General features: G+C 39.2%; 1 protein-coding gene across 3 annotated transcripts in view; it reads left to right on the top strand.

The window, feature by feature from the left end:
• Positions 1-18,625, top strand: part of LOC123984767 (gamma-secretase activating protein) — a 40,690-nt gene continuing 22,065 nt past the window's right edge. Inside the window, exons 1-25 of one of the 3 annotated variants that reach the window (XR_006828522.1) lie at positions 1-324; positions 1,162-1,232; positions 2,239-2,295; positions 2,408-2,477; positions 2,751-2,798; positions 2,916-3,004; positions 3,460-3,529; positions 3,729-3,778; positions 4,110-4,220; positions 4,361-4,417; positions 4,536-4,582; positions 4,805-4,890; positions 5,017-5,019; positions 5,382-5,459; positions 5,596-5,682; positions 5,921-6,013; positions 6,238-6,406; positions 6,910-7,000; positions 9,094-9,163; positions 11,801-11,880; positions 12,097-12,177; positions 12,561-12,683; positions 12,815-12,870; positions 14,608-14,639; positions 17,450-17,511. Coding sequence is in view for 2 of the 3 variants with exons in the window: in XM_046071879.1 (XP_045927835.1) it covers positions 237-324; positions 1,162-1,232; positions 2,239-2,295; positions 2,408-2,477; positions 2,751-2,798; positions 2,916-3,004; positions 3,460-3,529; positions 3,729-3,778; positions 4,110-4,220; positions 4,361-4,417; positions 4,536-4,582; positions 4,805-4,890; positions 5,017-5,019; positions 5,382-5,459; positions 5,596-5,682; positions 5,921-6,013; positions 6,238-6,406; positions 6,910-7,000; positions 9,094-9,163; positions 11,801-11,880; positions 12,097-12,177; positions 12,561-12,683; positions 12,815-12,870; positions 14,608-14,639; positions 17,450-17,511 (1,869 nt within the window). In the remaining variant the exon portion in view is untranslated. The remainder of the gene's footprint in view (positions 325-1,161; positions 1,233-2,238; positions 2,296-2,407; positions 2,478-2,750; positions 2,799-2,915; positions 3,005-3,459; positions 3,530-3,728; positions 3,779-4,109; positions 4,221-4,360; positions 4,418-4,535; positions 4,583-4,804; positions 4,891-5,016; positions 5,020-5,381; positions 5,460-5,595; positions 5,683-5,920; positions 6,014-6,237; positions 6,407-6,909; positions 7,001-9,093; positions 9,164-11,800; positions 11,881-12,096; positions 12,178-12,560; positions 12,684-12,814; positions 12,871-14,607; positions 14,640-17,449; positions 17,512-18,625) is intronic. The other 2 variants (XM_046071879.1, XM_046071880.1) reach the window with 2 other exon arrangements.

Genomic DNA, 18,625 nt, shown 5'->3' with positions numbered 1-18,625 from the left:
CGCATGTCAATAAAAATATGTGAGTCAAGGGGAAGAAGCATAGGGGAAGAAATAGCAGATATGTACGTAAGTGCTCTGCTTTCACTTCAACAAGTGCTTAACATGTAGACTTTCGGTCACATGATGACAAGCCTCAGACTCCAGCTGCCAGGTGCTGCCTCTTCTCAAGGAAACAAAACACTCCGGAGTGTTTTAAAAGCAGGGGTTTTGTGCTGAAAGCCAAGGAGACTGAACACATGCTCAAATTAAAGCCAAAGTTTGACCTGCAGGCAGATGTGGTGTCTGATATCCTCAGGAAGGAGGCGTCGGTCTGCAGGGTGACAGGTGAGGCGTTCAGGTGTCCGCGGTCCGTCAGTGTACTGTTTCTAACGTATGCATAAGTTAGTTGAAGAGCTTTGACCAATAGGTGGCTAACAGTTTTAGCTAAAAGTGTCAGGTTTAAGTAAACCTTCAATGGATACAACTGGATTATACATTTGTTGAATTAGTACAAAATTGCGTAATATCCCGTTAAAAGTTAAATTATTATATATATAAAGTTAAGTTATTATAGAATAATTATTATAGAATTTAAATCAGAATCCCTAAGTAGTAAAATGTTCACGCGTCCAGTAGATGGTGCAATTTACTCTTCATCTTTCCTCTCTCAATACCATGATAAAGAAAAGAATTTCCTTTAAAGCAGTCGCATTTAAAGCGTCTCAAATATGGAGCAGCATGTCAAATTACCAAGATAAACTACAGAAAAAGATTATAGAAAATACAACTGAATGCTCTAAAAGTATCTGGAGCTGTATGATTCCATCACCTAAGATCCTATATTTAATTAGGGAAAATATAAAATGAACTAAATGGATCGCAGATTGTTTTATTTCCAGTGTATCTCAGTGCAAGTTATTGTTTTTATACAAGACTGAAAAGAAAGGCTGCTTATTTTTGCAGGATCCACATATCACAGCAAGACTTTAAGTAATATGCTGTTACAAAGCAATCAAAAGTTTACTGCATTAAAAGGAATAGAAACTGTATGAGAGTTTTACTGTGAACGTCCTAATTGTACAGTGGAAACAATATATTCTCATTTAGCAGTATGTTCAGCCTGAGACTGCCTTTAGACATGATAAGATATATGGGGCCGCAGTAATGATGCTGTGTCTGCAGAGTACTCTGGAGCAGTCGACACTCGTATCCTGAACATTGAGAGAGATGGGGGCGTCCTTTACTCTTGGAAGGTAAGTCTATAGTGAAGGCTGTGCATATTAAGCATATATAATGCTGAGTATGCTCATTAAGCAAATGTAATTATTCTAAACCTTGTTAATCCAGTATTCTTTCCAGTTTAATTGTGTTACAACCTGCACTGGTCTGACTTCTTTACATTACCATGTTATATATATTGTCTTGTCTCTTTTGTTAGACTTAAGCCATGGATTACTATTTGTTTTATACAAATATACTGTATATTTCTTTAACTTGGGGACGTGGGTTACATTTATATGAAAATAACACTTAAACACACATAACAATCACCATGTTTGTCATTTAATTATAATTTCCTGTGAATGTAGATATAACATTATCAGCACATTGTTTGACAACTATTCTGGTATATGCTTGTCCCTGTCCTTCACTGAAGTTATAGTGAGTGAAATTCTGAAATCCCAGATGCCATGTTTTATGTCTCCACCTTTCATCATCAAATGGACGCCATCAAATGAAAAATTATAAATTCTTTTGTACAGATTTCTTTATTATTCTGCTTGACATATTCAGTATTTTTTTTAGAAGCCTTGAGATCCTTACAGGAATTTTAAAATAAAATTCTGTGTGTGTGTACACAGCATACATTTTTAATGACAGACCCGCCAAAGAGTCTGTGGGTTTAGGAGGTTAAAGACAACGTGCAGCCTGCAAAGAGAAAATCATCTCATTTTTAGTGCAAGGTTCACAGTGTTATGCATGCCTGGCTGTGCCTTGGGTTTCAGAGTAGCCCTCCTTTTATTTTAAATTTTCTGACCCAAAAAAAGCAGTGAAGCGGGTCTAGCCAGGATAATCAGCAAGGTCAAGCCAAGGTAATGAGAAGGTCAAGTACAACGTTCCACACACATCATTGTAGGGGAAGACACCAGTGGGAAAGTAGGTCTACTCCGTCCGGACAGATTAAGACTATCCATCTCACTAGTTTGATTGATTTACAGACACATGACTTAATTAGTGGATTCTATTCTATTCTGATAGGGAGCAACAGGAACCACCAGGATTGGGAAATATGACTCCAACACCAAACAGAACAAGGTATTGTGTGTGTGTCCTGTGTCTCCTTCCCTTTTAGTGCTACAGATTTTGCTTTTGTGTGTGCGTGTTTGTACTCACCCTTTCCCATGTGGCTGTGTGTTCTTTCCAACAGCTCCTGTACACGTTTGACAAGCAGGTGTGTGTCAGCAGCTGTTCCCTGAACAAGGAGGAGACGCTGTTAGGTGAGCCTCTGTAGCGTGCAGATAATATACTGTGAATAATACTGTGTTGTTAACCCCCAATAAGAGAAGTTCAGCTTGATCTGAGCCACCAAATTCCGGTCTAAATGTCAGTGTCTTGAAAACTGTTCAGCACTATCCCTATAATATTACTTTTTTGCAAGGTGGGGACCCACAGGAACGAGGCTACAGACAAAGTTTGGGTGCAGATTGTTGACTGTTGTGGTGCCAAATGATGTGTGAAATATATGTAAATGACACCTTTTTCCCTCTCAGCTGTCAGCTTGGCACAAAACACCAGAGGAGAGGAGCGCCTCAAACCAAGTAACACCCAAGATCTCTTTCTCTCTATTTCATTTAAATGACATGGACTATTTCAGCTTCCTGAAGTATTCAACAAATTGCATTTTGAATCCTTCTTCTCACATTCTGTCTGTGTAGTATCCAAGTGTCTAACGCTCCTGATTGAGATCCATCCCATCAACAACACTAAAGTTCTCAAAGCAGTAGACTGCAGGGTCAAAGTGCAGGTAGGGTTTGTGTGTGTGTGTGTGTGTGTGTGTGTGTGTGTGTGTGTGTGTGTGTTTGTGTGTGTGTTGTATCAGCCACTTTCATGCAGGTTTTACTGCAGCCACGAGCTGATGTTGCAGTTATGGACAATCGGGGTTTTCAGTGTACGGGTGCCAGGGACTATTTATTTTACAGGCTTGCTGAAAGTGCACTGGCCTCTAGTTGCCATTCTCACTCTTACTCACTTTGTCATTTCTTATCTGGCTCTCTTTCTCAGTTGTGTTTTGTAAACAACAGAGGGAAATTATTAATGAATATGTTCCCCTTATTGCCAGACCACAAATTTAAAGACACTCTAAGAATGTTTGAGGCCTGCATTAAAATATGAAAATCAGCAAATAGATTTCTCCATGTGGTAACAGTTAAAAAAACAATCATTTAGATACTGACTCGTCTTTTCTGTGGCTGTCTGTAGTTCCTCCGCTCAGAAGCTGACAGAACATCAGTGCTGGAGAGCCACCTGCTGCTGCTGGCTGAGGATGGATGTGAGTCTGTGTGCCCTTATGCTTGTGTGTGTGTGTGTGTGTGTGTGTGTGTGTGTGTGTGTGTGTGTGTGTGTGTGTGTGGGCTAAATTTCTTTAATCCGTTAAAAAACAGATCATCACATTTAGAGGGAAATAATCTGGCTTTTCACAAGTTTCATATAGTTATAGTAATGCATACTTATCCTTCCGTGCGTTTCAGATGTGGATCTCTACCATGTTCTGCTGACAAAACAGGAGGGTTATAGAGTGGTAAGTTGGGCTTTATGTTCTTTTTGAAGGAACTGTCTGTGGAAAGTGGCCTCAGCTTAACTACAGTATAAACTGCAAGGACAATTTTTCTGGCTGGTGGGTTCTGTGTAGTCTCTTTTAAGGTAAGGTAAATCAATTATTTGTACATATTTAGTAATTAAGGAGCAAAAAAGGTTTAAATGTATTAACATAACTCAGTGTAAAGAAAATATTACTTCAACCTCATTCTCAGGCCATAAAATATAGTGTGCTCCTTATCCTCCCGGGCAGCTTTGCATTAAGAATTCAGTGTGTCTACAAAGCTGAATATGAATGTGTTCCTGTGAACCAGGTGATGGTGAATCCCGAGCGTTTGTCCAAAACAGCAGAGACAATAGTAGAGGACTTCTGCTGGGTCCAGTGGGATGGACACACACAAAGACTCTACTATCTCACTCATAACGTAACGCACACACACTGACATGTACAACTATACTTGTGAGAACTTTGCTTTGAATTACATTCATCTATAAAAAGAAGGCTATAGATTATGTTCTTTAGACTAGGTACACTGAATAACAAAAAATCGCGTGTCTTTCACAGGACAAGTTCCTGATCCGATGTGTTCAGTTTTACCCCTACAATACCTGTGAAACTGTGGTTTGTCATCTCTATGCCTTAGAATGTAATAAATTACCAGTCTTTTGCACATACTGTCATAATCACAATGACCTGATAATAACATATAATTGTCTTGCTTTATATTACTGTCCCACAGTTGGAACTCCCGTTAGAGTTGCCTGCTAATCCTTTCTGCACAGTCACGTAAGGCAACAACTACTAGTTCAGTATAAATATAGAAATATGTTTTCTCAGTAGCTACCTCATTCTGTATTCTGCATTCCTTTAAATGTTTTTGACATGTACCTGCAATCAAAGACACTAAAATGAATTCCTGTACACTTCCTGTGCTGTGCAACGTATTCGTTTGCTGTACATGCTCATAATTAACTGGGATTTTTGTTTGTGTGTGTGTGTGGCTAACAGGTTTGTAAATCTGGGTTTTGACCATTATCACACAGAGAGACCAGAGCAGGAGCTTGTAAGGATGAAAGTGTTCACAAACAGAATAGGTAACACAATCACGCACACATAAATCCTTAAAAGAATAATCTGCTTTCACACATATATATTATCTTACAGTTACGTGACTAATCCTATATGTTTGTGTGTTTTGCATTTCTCTTTGTTAAAACAAGAAAGTAAGTCCCTGCCACAACTCAGAAGCTACTTTATAATCTATGGAACATAATGATACAACATGTTTTATTATATACACAAAATGAGTGAATTGTGTTTTTGAGCAGCAGAGATCCAGTCAAATTATTGCATACAACTACTATATAATAATAATAACAGAAGAATTTCTAAATGAAATACACAATCCCCTCACCTCTATTATTGTCCTATTATTTATTGTGATACCTTTAAAAAAATGCATGTTGATATGTGAAAAGATTTTCCATCCAAACAAATCACAACTGATTTAATAATTATTATGAACATTGTCATTAATGTACATGGTATTTTATTGATTACTACACTGTCCTGTGGTTTGTTTTAGGAAGTATGTGCGTGTGCTACAGCCGTTCACTTAAAGACAAACAGGAACTGGTCTACACTGTTGTTTTAGTTCACAAAGGTGTGTATGCTATCTACTGCTGTCTATTCAAAGGATGTATAATACCTAATTTCTTTGTCTTGCTATTGCTGTCCTATGTTACTGTTTTTATCTTAAGGCACATGGTGACAAATTGTGATTTTCTGACTTTCTGCAGACTGCAGCAAGACATTCAGGGTTTCTCTGGGCAGTGACCAGTCGCCACAGAAAGCCACACAGCTTCATCCACTCTTCATTCCCATAGGTTAGTCCACACACATAGTCACACTCACACACACACACACACACACACACACACACACACACACACACACACACACACACACACACACACACACACACACACACACCAGAATCCCTTTAAATTCAACCTAGTGTGTGTGCTTGTAAGTGTATCCTCATGCAGCCCAGTAAATGTCTGCTGTACGTACAGCATGCTAAGATATACTCTGACAGTGATGCTGTGTTATTTTTGTATGTAGGTTACTACATCCTGGTGTACCTGCAGGGTTATTTCCTTCATTGTATCAACACCAGGCAGCAGGAGATGCTCTGTCACTCCCTCTTTCTCTCAGGTAAGACGAGGCTTTTGGACAAATCATGTCTAAGCTGAGTGATGGCTGTGAAGCAGTTTGTTTCCCTCTTTTGCCAGCTACAGCACATGCTCCTAATTTTTCCTGATATGTTTTTTTAAAACAACAAAACCTGTACAAATGTAGAGAAGGGGCTCCTCATATTAATCCAATCCAATATGATGTTTCCTTGTCTTATTCTGTCTGTGTTTCTCAATAACTTGGAGGTCTTGATGTGGACTTGGGCCTGCACTGTCAAACATCTAGCATTATAGTGTTGCATGAGGAGGAAGAGTCTAGTGGTGGTCTGTTGGACCTGGCCAGTGGGAGGATCCACACTGCTGAGCTTAGCCCAGCCTACCTGCTGCAGATACTGCGATCAGACACTCCTTCTAGGTGAGAGTGATTCAAAACTCGTTGGAAAGGAAGTATATCTGGGTCATTATTTTGATGGTTTTCATTTACACAGTGGCGGCGCTTGAGAGCAGAGGAGAATACAGGTAGGCAGGAAGCAGGCAGATAGAAAGAGAAACCTATCTTTTGAAAGTTATTTTTGTGAGCATACACCTGCAGAGCCTTTTTGGAAAAAAGAACAGCTTTAACTTGAATATATTGAATCCCAGCCAGCACCTTGGATTCAACCTTCCTGATCAATAAAGATGGATCAGTGGTCCCTTGCTCAGTGTTTTGTTCTATTCTTTAATTCATTTATTCATTCTTTTGTCTTTTTTCCTTCAATCCACCTTTTCAACAGCACATACATCACCTCGTTCAGTGCCTGACTATTGGATGTCTACCTATGCATCTGCATTCGTGTCTCTGTGTTTTTATATGCTTATGTTTTCAAATAGAAAACTAAAAAATAAAAGTAAATTTGTTCTATGCCACCTCCATCCAAGGTGTCCTAGCAGTAAGACTGACCCTCAGCGTCTGGCTGCCCTCCACTGCCTGCTGGTTTACATGGGAAGTGACCCAAACCTGGAGCTGAAGGTACAAACGAAAGCAGAAAAGGAGTTGGGAAGACAAAAGTGTTGACATTTAAAGCAAATTTACGTGAAACTTACATCAAACACAACATTTTTTGGGGATCAAGTAATGTTTTTATGAAGTTACACCAGCACTGCATTTTTATACAACACAATGTCATTATTTATTTTTAGAACCTAAAGGAATTAATAACTTCACTTGTTATCAATGTTTAGTCACAACATCAACAACATATCCTTGATGAAGGGAGAGACTGAATGCAGACGTGAGGGGAGGATAAAGGAGCAAAAAAGTAGGGAAAGCTGACAAAGAATGCAGTCACTATTAATCAAATGTAAGGTTCTTTCTCCGAAGTAAAATGAATAGCTGAGTAAAAAGAAATAGATATGATAGAGATGACAGCTTTTCTGCACTTCTTTGTAAATTGGGTAGGTGTCAACCTTGAGTTGGAAATGAGCAGATTGAGGGACAAGAAGAAAGAAAAGACTGGATGCTGTAATAGAACGGGAGAGGAGAGAAGACAAGCGGAGAGATCAAACTGAGTCAAACAAAGACAGAAAGAAAGGGATAGATATTTTGTTTGGACACAGTGCGGACTATGCCTCAGACTCTATTATAGTACATCTAAATTAAGATGTTCCATCTGCACAGATAGATTGTAATAAATTATTTCTTTAGAGGTTAAATGTGTCACCAGCTTCATTAGTGCAGCTAGCACTGGGAAATTGGACACCACACATAACGTTTGTATTCTTTGTAGACTGTGTTAATGGGGTCAGCAGCACAAAAAGTAGTGGCATTAATAAAGGTGATTGCTTGTTAACATTTTCTGCTTTATTCACAGCAGTGTGTAATTTTAAGAGAATACTGCAAGGAAATAGTGCAAATTAAGTTCTTTTACTCTTACAATCGTTTCTTTGTCTTCCTCTCTGATTATTACACAGTATTTCTGTTTGTGGACATAGGACTCAAATTGACTTTGGCAAGGAGATATTTCTTCAAACAGCAGAGAAATGGGCAACAGAAAATTAGTTTTCACTCTGATGCACTGTGGCTGTGAGATTTGCAGGCACTGTCTTTGAGGATATCATTTATTTTTCATGTTTCTGTAATGTAAACACAGGGCAACCATCAAAGTTACATCACCCCAAACACTTGAACTGTTTTAATATATACCAAAGATATCCACTGTTTGAAGAGACTCCAGCCATGCTACCATGCTCACAATGACAATTCCAACATGCTTGCATGTTTTGCAAGTATCTTTACCTCATTCACTGTCTTGGTTTGGTGTGTTAGCATGCTAGCTAGCATTGACCAGCTGGTGGAGTTGGAAAGAAAAGTCAGGGGCCCAAATTTCATGGCCATCAAATCTTTGTTGAGATATTTCGTTGAACTCTATACCAAAGTGGTGAACCAAATGACCCCTGGAGCCATGTCACTAGCATGGTTAAAACTACGTATTTTAAGCAAATAAAATAATACAAAGAGAGTTTTTAACTGCATACTTATACATACAAATGAATACTTAAAAATACATAATTACTTTCACTGAGAAGATCAATACCACTCTCATGTTTGTGTGCTTAATGTGAAGATATAGCTAGAAGATGATTAGCTTAGCCTGGAAGCAGCTAGCCAGGCTTCGTCCAAAGTTAACTAAATCCAGGTACTAGCACCTCTAGAGCACATTCAAATATCAAATTATATCTTATTTGTTTAATCCATACACTCTTTTTGTCATCATGAGGTTGCCAGTCAACCAGCAGAGACTCCTCGGCCAAGAATTAGTCCATCATCACATCCTCGCTTCAGTCTCTATGAAGATTAAATAAATGAGATATAATGTCCACCTCTTTCCCCCTGTTTCCGGTCTTTATGCTCTCAGCAAGAAAGTGAATATTACCCAAGATGTCAAACTATTTCTTTAAAGGATAGAAGATGAACTAAAGTTATAGTAATATTGCAGAGTGGACTAACCATTTATAAAGATATAAGATATAAAGATAGAGAGATGAACATTGTCATTACAGTTGTCATGTTGCCCTCTCACCACTTTGACACCTGTCTCCTGTGTGTTTCTGTCCTGCCTCTAGATTATTGAATGGCTGTCTGACAACGTGAACGCCTTCGAATCCTTTGATCAGATCCAGGAGTTCATTCTAGGTCGGTGGCAGCTGAAGCAGGGGGACGCAAGTCTCCTGAGTACCACTTCTTCTTCCTTTTAGAGTCGAGCTGCTCTCTTGCCTTTTTATGAGACTGCTTACATCTTGTTTACACAAAACTGAATTCTTTCATGAAGTGTGTTTGGCTCTTAAATGTTGCCTCATAGACTTTTGCCAGGCATCCAACGTAGGTCTGGAGAGTCTAGATTGGAGGATGAATGTAGTTATTTAGAGATCTTGGAGACTTGTAGCTCGCACAAAACAGTTTGAAAAAATATGATCACACCAAGTCCTAGTAGTCACACAGCAACACATTTTTATGTCCCTCAATGGTTGTCAGAAAAAAATAACTCAAGAACGGATGAATATTCATAAAACACCCACATCAGGATCACCTTACCCAGGCTGGTGTTATTGAACTTTACTGCTGGTTAACCACAGATAAATGCGTTAAAAGCAGTACAGTAATGTCTAGCTTTGTAGTGGTTCCATGGTGTAATGGTTAGAACTCTGAGCTTTGAATCCAGTGGAACCTGAGCTTATGCAAGAATGCAACCTTTCCACTGCTGGATAACCACAGACTGACTTTGTTTGCTCACCTTACTGGATGATATTGAGGGCAAAAGTTGGGCCATAATATGTCACATCATAACATAGTGTACTAAAGTATATCATGATGTAGTTAATGTACTCTGTCATGATATATAGCAAAATTTCCACTAAATACAGAATGTATACAGGGAGGATGGCTGAGCGGTTTAAGGTGCTGTTATCAGGTTGTTGTCTCCCCTGTAGGCATGGGTTCAAATCCCTCTTATGACACTTTCAGCAGAAACGTAACAACGTGAGGGAAAGTCAGGCATTCTTTATATGATAAAAACAATATCAGTAGTGCACCAACAGCGTAAGCAGCAGATTTAAAGCAGTAGGCAATCTCTGGTCGCTCTTGAACCTCTAGTTGCTTCAACGCCAAAGCCTTTTCACAATGAGTAGCTCTCTAAACAATCCTGGCTTTTGAGTCAGTATGTGTTGATGGCTAAGTTCCTGCGGTCGTAACCTTTGTAAAGTTAACATGCTAAAATTAGTTTTTTATGCAGTTGTCCAATTTGTTACTGGCTAGATGAATTTTTTTAGGAAGCCTTTAAAAACAATGGCTTAATTTCCCATTTCCCACATCCCCTCCTGTCTGTGAACTGTTAGCTAACTAAGCTGATTAAGTCAGCCGGTAAAGGTTGCTTTTTCACATGTTATCACTGGTGTCACTGGTATTGTTGCCTGCCTTCTACTTCATATTCTTCATTAACTTACACAAATGTTGATATCATGTGCGAAATTGTTCCACAACAGTCTCTAGAAGCTGTGTAGAAGTTCTATGGTGTAATAGTGTAGTGTAATAGTAGCACTCTGAACTCCGAACTTCATTTATAGTAGAATTACAGGTAAGGCTTTGTAGGCATTCAGACTGAAAACAGCACGGAGGGCTGCATTGGTGGGGGCATGTTGTTTCAGGTAGCAGTGACACATGAAACAACCGAGGGGTCACTCTGCCATGATGTGGACCAATCCACATTAACAATCTCTGTTTCCAAAATTGATAGTACTGACTGAAGGAGGTGAACGCGCACCTTGAATTCTGTCTTGTACTCATAAAAATGAGGTTTCACTGAGCTGTGAACTCAGACTGCTGCATTTGAGTCTACAGTGCTCAAAATGAAGGGTCCAGTATTCTCCATAAGAACTATCAAATTGCTTCAGAAACCCCCGACAGCTTTCCAATGACTTTTATGTTCTATTCTCTGCATAGATGTAAGAAACTGCCCAGTAACTCTGTGTGGTTCCATGGTGTAATTGTTAGCACTCTGGACTTTGAATCCGGTGATCTGAGTTCATATTTCAGTAGAACCTAATGTTAAGCAAGAATGCAACATATTCATTGCTTGATAATTGATAATTTGTCAAGTGAAAAATTTTGACTTTGTTTCCTGACCAAAGCAGCACCTTACTGGATGACAATGCAGCGAAAAATGGGTCATAACGTGACACAGTGTACTAAATTATATTGTCATAGAGTTAATGTACTCATGATGTTGCAAAACTTCCGCTAACTAGAGCGCATATACAGTCACGATGGCCGAGTGGTTTAAGGCACTGCGTTCAGTTTGCAGTTTCCCCTGGAGCTGTGGGTTCAAATCTACATCTGACAGCTAGTTTTTCAGCAATACAATTACCTGTAATGTGAAAAAAATGCAGTCTCAGTAGTACAACTGCAGAATTATATAACCTATATAATGTACTCATGTATCAAATGTATATGTCAAACTAAATTAATTATAAAATGATTAAGCATTATCAAGGTCAGGGGGCTTTTTCAAGGGGTACCAGATAACATTGTTTGGAACACGACAGTACCACCTGAATAGGGAGCCAAAGGAAAACAGCAGATGCATAGCCCATTGCAGGATATAAAATCTGATATCATGCAGTGGACCCCCCCCTTCACAAAAATGATATTGGTGGGACATTGGTTTAGGTGCCTCATTTGTCTTGTAGTTATTTTAAGATAATAATTCTGCATAACCGTAAATAAAATAAAAGTCTGACTGTACAATCTTTCGCTCTTTTTCTCACTCACACACAGGCTCTTTGTACAGAATAAGCTATGAGAAGTCTCTCAACATGGACAAAGTCCTGCCTTACTCCTCTGTATTCGACAAGAAGGTACCACACACACACACACACACACACACACACACACACACACACACACACACACACACACACGTATACATAGATTTCCACAAGCATAAAGGCATAGAACTAACTACCTGTAACCCACATATATAGATATGACATACTTGCAGTTCTACTTATTTTTTTTTGTGCCTTAAATAGTACACCCGCAACCACACTTTGCTCTGTCTTTGTGTGTTCTAGGAGATGCCACTGTGCCTGTTGGAGGTCCCTGGTGTGTTGTGTACCACTGAGCTGCATATTGAACCTGTGTTTAAAGGGAAGGTAACAACATATTCTTAATTTTTTTTAAACAAATGTATAACATTAACACTGATTTTAAATTGATATTGAGTCCTCGTAGTATTTCCAGAGCCAGTTAATAAAACTTGGCCTTACATTTAGTTTGATGATTAAATCGAGACAATGCGTGTTTGTTACATAGCATATTATACATACTGCAGGTGCATTTGTAATACAGTGTTGGGAAATTAGTGTAGCCAACGTCATTTAGAAATTAAAAAGCCATTTAAATGTAAAACAGTGTGATTTTATATGTATTGTGTATGCGTGGGTGCAATAAAGACATAGTTATCCTCGATTATTTTGCAGGAATGTCCTTGGTGTCACTGTGGTGGTGTTGTTTGTGTCCGTGTGTGTGTGTGTAGGCTAGAGGTCTCCTGAATTTCTGGTCAGAGCTGCAGTGGAACACAGAGAGAGCAAAATATTTGGATTCTGTTCCCAACTCCAGATACAGACCCTCACACATACAAGCCGACTGGGATAAACTGGTGAGTGTGTGAAGCATGAGGGAGTGTGTGCGTGTCTTGCTGTGTGTGTCCTTGTCAGCATACCTGTGGGCTTTTGTCAAAACAATGGGAGCATATTTTCAGCCCTCCCATGATGGTGTTGCTTGTTTCAGAGGTCCGAGATGAGACCATCGAGCCACATGAATCACATGGAGGAGAACACAAAGAAGTAGGTCTGCCTCCCAATGGAGCTTTGTTAAGAAAAGTACATAAGTTCAGACACACACTGGAGGGAGGGAAGGCAAACAGCTGTGTGAAAAATTACACTGTTTGCTCCAATGAGGCACTGTAAGGTCCACATTTCATCACGTCCTTTTATTGATTAATGTTTTATGTGTTTTAGCACTGTTGGCACTGTAGTTTTAAAAAAAATATCAGCTAGTTTGACGTAACAGTCCCAACACAAGGTCCATTTAGCAGCTTTTCTGATGCTTTTGATTGTATAATCTCCAGCAGTAGACTGGGTTGTCATTGCACAAGTTTTTTCAAAACACTTTAAAGATTTATAATCCATGAAATTGACAGTTCATTCATGACACATTTCGTAGTTGTTCTGGAGCTGATTTGCTGTGTTGCCTTTTTGGATGAACTATGATTAGTTCTTAAAATTGGGTTTGGAAAAGTGTTCAGTTTGTACACTTTAAAACCAGCATCAGCTACATTGCTACTCAAGTTTAGAAATCCTTGCAAGTTACATTGATTTTCCTAACAGAATTAGTCTGACAAACACTGAATGTAAAAAATACAGTGAACTGTCTCCATCCCTAAAGGATATGTCTAGTGTTATTATATGTTTTTTATTGTCAATTAATCCCATAAAAAGACTGAAACCAACAATGCTGTACTCTGTACTTCCCCTGTCTCTGTGGCATTTAGATCAAAGCTCTTCTGGTTCCTACTGAAGATTTAAATCTTTAAAAATGGGTTTCATTTAAAAAAAAACTAAATTATTTCCCAATACAGCAGAGCACTGTAGGTTGTACCAAACCATACTGACACAAGAGGAAACAGTGCATTTGGAATAATCCACATTGGGTTCTTTGGGGACTAGAAGGTGTGGGATTAACGACACCACGCTACTAATAAACTGCAGTGACCATATTCACCATAATGAAGGAAGATGTCACCCAGTGTACTGGTGTAGCTTACTGATGTTTTTAATAGTTTTTACTTGGTAGTAGGACCAATTCATTATTGGTTTGGGGCTTTCCATGGGAATTTCTTTTATTATTTAACTGTGCTGGAGTGCATTCTCACTCAGAAAGGTGTGAATGCGTTTCTCAGCTCAGTTCTTAAATATCAATCAGTTGAAGAATAAAACATATCTATCATCTAATAAAATAAAATAACTTTTGGATTTATTCTTTAAAAAGACACATGATGCGTCCTGTCTGGATCCTAAATAAAATTAATTCCTTAATTTTCATGACCCGTTGGGAGCCTTGATAAATATGCCTCTACACACTCTTTACAAGGCGGTATGAATATAAATGTGCAGCAAGATTGTGGATGGCAGATTACATTACCAAAGTCAGTGTAAAACACTCTAGAAAACACTGACTACAAAGCACAAAAATGTCTGTTGTCTGTCTGCTTACCACGTAGTTATTTGAGCTCTTACTTCTGATGTGGACGCTTTGCTCTCTTTGAAATGGACCATCTACCACCCCGTTTGTTTCCAGGGAAGAAACCAACAGCCTTTCGGTTCATAATTAGCTTTTCTTCCTGCAGGCCAAACTTCAGCACCTGTAAACGTCTAGCTTTTATATTTTTGATGTATTTTTGCTGGCGACTGCAGCAGTGTAGCATTATACTGCCTCAGCTTACAGCATGAAAAGTAAAACTCTTATTATAATGCTGGCTTGAGGGATTGTTTTCACACAAAGCTTTTCTTTTTATTTTTTAGAGTTCTATCAATCGTGGACACCTGGTGTCTTGGTAAGGCGGCATGAGCACACTGAACACACACATACCCTCACAGGTACACATACACACACACAGTACAGGGAGTGTGAATGTCATAAATAACAAAACCTTGGCTTGTTGTGGAGCTCAAAACTGTGTGCAAGTGTGTTTGTGTGTTCTTCTTAGGTCGCATTCTTCATGCCCACTGGAGAATTCAACTAAACAGAACCACCACACTAATTTATCTTTCAGGGAGAGGTTGAGAAGAAATGGGAGGGATGTAGAAAGGGAGAATGAGGTGGGTGAAAAAAATGGGGAGCTAAAGAATTCTACAATTATATTATATAACAGTGGGGAGTTAGGTACTTCCTTCCCCGCTCTCACTCCTTTTCTTTCCCTCTCTGAGTGCAGCTGCTTTGTGTCAACCACAACACGGGACATTCCCTCACCTCAGTAAATTCACAAGAATGATATCATCCTTCAGATTCACTTGTGAAACACACTTGCACTCACACACTTGCTGCATTTTGTCATTTTCCCTGCACGAACACTGATACGGAGATGATAGAACTGATTGCTGTGTGGTTCTCATATGGTGTAGCTTTTGCCGCTTTATTAGAGGAAAATTGACAAATTGACACTTTTAACCCACAATGTGTGTATTGATGATTCCAAATACAATATATCAATTTCACTTCACTGTTTCAAATCCATGCTGAGACTCTAAACATTTTAATTATTTCATTCTGCTGTTAACAATTGCTACAATATTATTGCATGTCTATTGTTATAGACAGGTGCGTCAGATGTTATTACATGTTATTTTTGGGTTCTTTTGCAGTCAGTGTTTCTGCTATTAGCACTGTCTAAAATGGTTTGGCTACAGGGCGGCGACAAACAATTGTTTTCATTTTTGTTTAGTCAATAAAATGAATGTATGAATGAATGAAGGGGCCAGTTTACTCCATAAGGGATCTGGGTCGAATAGCTTTGGAAACTCCTTTCCCCTGACAGCTTTCTGTCGCCTTTTATGTCCCATTCCCTGCATAGATAACGTACATGGTGATATCATGTAAGAAACTGCCCAGCAACTCTCTTTAGTGGTTCCATGGTGTAATGGTTATCACTCTGGACTTTGAATCCAGTGATCCGAGTTCAAGTAAGCAGTCTGTGGCAGCTCTTGAACCTCTAGATGCATTTTCATTCAGTCTGTAAAATGTCAGAAAATAGTGGAACAAGACAAAGCATGCTAACATGTTGACATTAACAAAGCTGACACATTTTAAGCAGGTATGAATTTTACCATCTCAGTGTAGCATATTTACATGGTAACATTTTCTAATTAGTACTAAACACAAAGTGCCGCAGAGACTGATGGGAATTTATATCATTGGAAGAATTGAAATTTTGACTTTTCGATGGCTCCAGATGAAAAGTCAGAGGATCACCAAAGTCATTAGGGTTCATTAAATTTCATAGCAATCCATGTAATAGTTCCTGAGATTTTTCAGGACCAAAGTGTTGGGACATTGCCACCCTTAGAGCAATGCCTATAAATGCCCTTCACAATTTCCAAAAGACCAAAGTGACATCTTCAAATGGTTGTTTTTGTCCAACCAAGGGTGAAAAGCCCAACAGATTTATTTAACAGTGATATAAAAAAGAGAAAAACAGCAAATCCTGAAGTTTGAGTAGCTGAAACCTGCAAATATTTGGCATTATTCCTTCATAAATTACTTCAAGTCTGGTTAATGAGCCCACCTTGTAAGTGAGAGGTCACATGGTCAGTAAATGTAAAGACAGAAGCTGTACCTGCTCGCTCAGAATTAGAGCATCAGCTAATTGTCTAAAATATGTAAATTTAAAACAGTTGACAATTTTGAACTGCTAAATGGCAGACAGTGAATCTGGCAGCGCAGGCTGTCATTTAGCTGTGCCCTGCAAGCTCTAGCGTGTCAGTCGTGAACATTTAGGTAAACCATGGGAGCCTGCTCCCATTAGAGAGCTGATTGAAAAATACTGTATGTGTCTGTATATAGTTGTAATTATTTATTGACCATACTATTTTATTAGTAGGGTGTTATTGTTGTTATACAACTAGGATAGTTATTCTTGAGGCATCCTACTTTTTAACCACCAATATGACAGAACATTTTAATGTATTGCAGATGAAGAATATTGCATATTTATTTCTTGCAACAAATAAGAATGTAACTGGCTGTGACCAGCAGAAGTGGTACTAAATGAAGAGTCATTTGAGAAAGGAGCTGACTCTCGGAAAGGAACGGAGCCATAAGATCAGGCTCCCTTCAAAGAGCCGTGATTCCCATCACTAGCCTGCGCTATTTATATCTGTAACATACTCTGTGACACTGCAACACCACAAAGCCAGCTTCTTGTATGTGTGTAAAAGTGATTGAAAGATGGTGTGTGTTTGTCCACTTTTGTGTGACTGGCAGCATACACACTCTCAAACACACACACACACACACACACACACACACACACACACACACACACACACACACACACACACACACACACATATATATACACAGCAGAATTGCAGCCTCATAACCCTCAAGCTTTGGAATGTATTTTTAAAGCGAAAACTCACCCCAAAAGAATCCATTTATGTCTTAGGTTCAGTTTTCTTCTTTATTGAAGCCATAAACAAGTCAGAGTTTTCTTCCATTCCCACCGATGGCCTGTTTAATGGTGGTACTGCACAGACACACCTAGGGCCACCTGTGGTGTTCATTCTAGGGTAGATGCAGCTTCAAAAGGTTTCTTCAAATGTCTCTTTTATGTGCCCATTCCCGCTATTGCCTGGTCTCTTCTAGATAAGAAGCTGGTGCCACTTTTCCAGGAGGAGGACCATCAACAGAGGGTGCTCATAGGCCTGGTGAGAGAGAGAAACTGAAACCAGTCAATGGCTGCAAACATGCACACACACAAACAAATACACTTCTAAAAGTATGGTTATCGTGGCATGGTGGCTTGTACTGGTTCCCATAAAGGGAAAATCACAACGACAGGCAAGACCCTTAACTAATGTGGGCTCCTCCAGGCTGCATGTCGAAGTGTCCTTGGGCAAGATACTGAACCCCGAATTTGCCAGTGTGTGAATGTTAGTTTCTGTTTGAGCACTTAGGCTCAGTGAATGAATGGTGAATGCAGATGTAGTGTAAAAGCGTTTTGAGTGGTCGAAAAGACTAGAAAGGTGCTATACAAATACGGAGCATTTACTTTCCTTCTCTTAATATGACCTAATGCACAAAGCCAGTCTATAAAGACATGGATTTCCCAGTTTGGTGTGGAAGAACTTGCCTGGCCTGCACAGAGCACTGACCTCAACCCAAGCACTCGTGTGGCAGCTCTTCTGGCAAAATGGGGCAAATCCCTGCAGCCAGATAATCAGAATCAGAATCTGAATCAGCTTTATTGTCAGGTTTGTGTACACTTACGAGGAATTTGACTCTGGATTGTACATCCACGATGTGCTTACTCATACAAAAATACAAAATCACAATAATAAAAATAAAATAAAATCAGACACAGACTTCAGTGTAGACAACAGTGAGCAGTGCAGTGAGCAGAGTGCAAAGGGTGCAGGAGTATGTACATGTTGGAGGATGTGATATACAGGTACATATACATGCATACATGTACATAGTGCAATGAAGCATAGTGCAAAGGATGCTGGAATAAATAACTATTTTTTGAGGAGCAATGACTTCAGATAGGTGGATTTGGTATACAGTATCTACAATATGACAGTATAACAGTATGAACAGCTCTGAAATAGAGAATGGTGAATAAATAATACGTTTTAGCCAGAAAACAGGTGGCTGATTAGAGTTACTGGGTTATTGCACAGGAATTGACTTCTGACACTGTGAGTCAGAAGTCAGCTGACTGTGAGTCAGAAGTCAGCTGTTCATCAGAGTGATGGCTTGTGGGAAGAAACTGTTCCTAAGTCTGTTGGTTTTGGCGTACAGTGCTCTGTAGCGCCTACC

Source organism: Micropterus dolomieu, linkage group LG16, assembly GCF_021292245.1.
Source record: "Micropterus dolomieu isolate WLL.071019.BEF.003 ecotype Adirondacks linkage group LG16, ASM2129224v1, whole genome shotgun sequence".
NCBI lineage: Eukaryota > Metazoa > Chordata > Actinopteri > Centrarchiformes > Centrarchidae > Micropterus > Micropterus dolomieu.
The sequence above is the reverse complement of the archived record's forward strand: the minus strand, read 5'-3'. Positions and strand labels throughout refer to the sequence as shown.